The 1,711-nt window shown below is 48.5% G+C and overlaps 1 protein-coding gene across 1 annotated transcript; it reads right to left on the bottom strand.

Moving 5' to 3' along the window:
* Window positions 1–1,486, bottom strand: NPBWR1 (neuropeptides B and W receptor 1). The gene has a single exon (XM_031552986.1). It carries the CDS (start codon window positions 1,346–1,348, stop codon window positions 353–355), a length of 996 nt encoding a protein of 331 aa, XP_031408846.1. The 5' UTR covers window positions 1,349–1,486; the 3' UTR covers window positions 1–352.
* Between the last annotated feature and the right edge of the window lie 225 nt (window positions 1,487–1,711).

Here is a 1,711-nt window from a genome sequence, read left to right as displayed (position 1 = left end):
TTATTTGGCTTTACAAATCTCCAGTGAGAGTCATCTGGCTTAAGCTCACAAGGCAATAAATTTTAAAACAGAAAAGGGATCTGCTGCAGCTGTGTGAGCTATCACATTAGGACAGAAAGCACATGAGAGAGAAGGGAAAAAACAAACACTAGGGAAAGAGATGGAAAGCAATGCTGAGTAAATAGGTGCTAGAAAGTTGAGAATGACCCATCTGTCCCCAGTTTGTATTTTGGGCAGTGAGACAATCTGAAGCACTGTGGACCATCACAGGGAGGCTGGAGCAAAAGCACTCTTTGGGCTCAATACCCTTAGAAAGAGCAGATAGCAGTGAGAAGGGTGTATCGTGTTGGCTCTATGAGGTGGTTCTGCAGTCCATCAGTTTGCGAAAACTCCTCCGGAAACTGTCATCCAGAAAGGCATACAAGAAAGGGTTGAAGCAGCTGTTGGCATAACTCAAGCTAGTGATGAAGTAGGAAATCCCAACAATCTGAGGAGTTTGTGGGATGTCTGTGGTGAGAGCCACCACTGTGCTAAGGTGATAGGGTGTCCAGCAGAACAGACACACAGCCAGGATGACAACCACCATCAGCGTCACTTTCTTTTTGGCTTTATCCAGGGCTTTTGCATTGCTATGAAGATGCACACTTCTCAATCTGCACAACATGATGGTGTAGAGGATGCAGATGGTGGACACTGGGATAGCAAAGCCTAAGATAAGGGTGTAGATCCGACTGCCTTTCCACCACGTGCTTTCAGGATGAGGGAACACGAAAACACACTGGGAGCGCCCCTGCTCCTTGTGTACCTTAGCAAAGACAGTGAAGGGCAGGATGATGACTGTGACGAAGGACCAGATGCAGAGGCTTAGAATCTTGGCAGCTCGGTAGGTGCGGTAAGACATCTTCCTGGACTTGGTGGTGGCCATTACAACAAGGTAGCGGTCAACACTCATAACGGTGAGGAAGTAGATGCTGGAGAAAATGTTGTACTGGTCTATGGAGATGATGAGCTTACACATGAACTCTCCAAAGGGCCATTGTAGGAGCAGGTAGTCAGCAATGTTGATGGGCAGCACCAAGGTAAAAAGCTCATCAGCAATGGCTAAATTGAGGATGAAGATGTTGGTGACTGTCTTCATCTTCGGGGCTTTGAGGATTACATAGATGACAGCAGTGTTACCTGTCAGTCCTACGGCACAGATGATGGAATAGATGACAGGCATCATAATGTAGGAGCTGGGGCTTGGTGGGGGAATGGGAATATTCAGCTCTGCATCTACTCTCCTTGCACAGTCTGTGTGCCCAGCTACACATGAAGAATTGGACTCAGGGAGAGAGGTATTTTCCATGGTCACAACAGAGGGACCAGACCTGGTGGTAGCAAGAAGGGCTTGGAAGTGGAAGAGAAAGGCAAAGAACCTGGTTATTCTCAAGCTTGCTTCCTCCAAACTGGTGTCTTCCCTTCTGCTCCTATGTGTGTCCCACCAGAGATGTCCTGCTGGAAGCAAGGGGATATTGTTGAGAGCTCAGCTGCTGGCAGAAGGTCCCTCCATCCAGTCCCGTCTGACTGCCCTTGACCTCTGCCCAAGCTAACTGGACAGGTTGCCCAAGGAGGTTGTGGATGGTTCGTCCCTGGATGCCCTGGGGAGCCTGGTCTAGTGGTGTCAACCCTGCCCATGGTTTGAAACTAGATGATTTTTAAGGTCCTTTTC

This window comes from Meleagris gallopavo, chromosome 3 (genome assembly GCF_000146605.3).
Source record: "Meleagris gallopavo isolate NT-WF06-2002-E0010 breed Aviagen turkey brand Nicholas breeding stock chromosome 3, Turkey_5.1, whole genome shotgun sequence".
Classification (NCBI taxonomy): Eukaryota; Metazoa; Chordata; class Aves; order Galliformes; family Phasianidae; genus Meleagris; species Meleagris gallopavo.
Note: the sequence above shows the minus strand (reverse complement) of the source record. Positions and strands in the feature narration are given on the sequence as shown.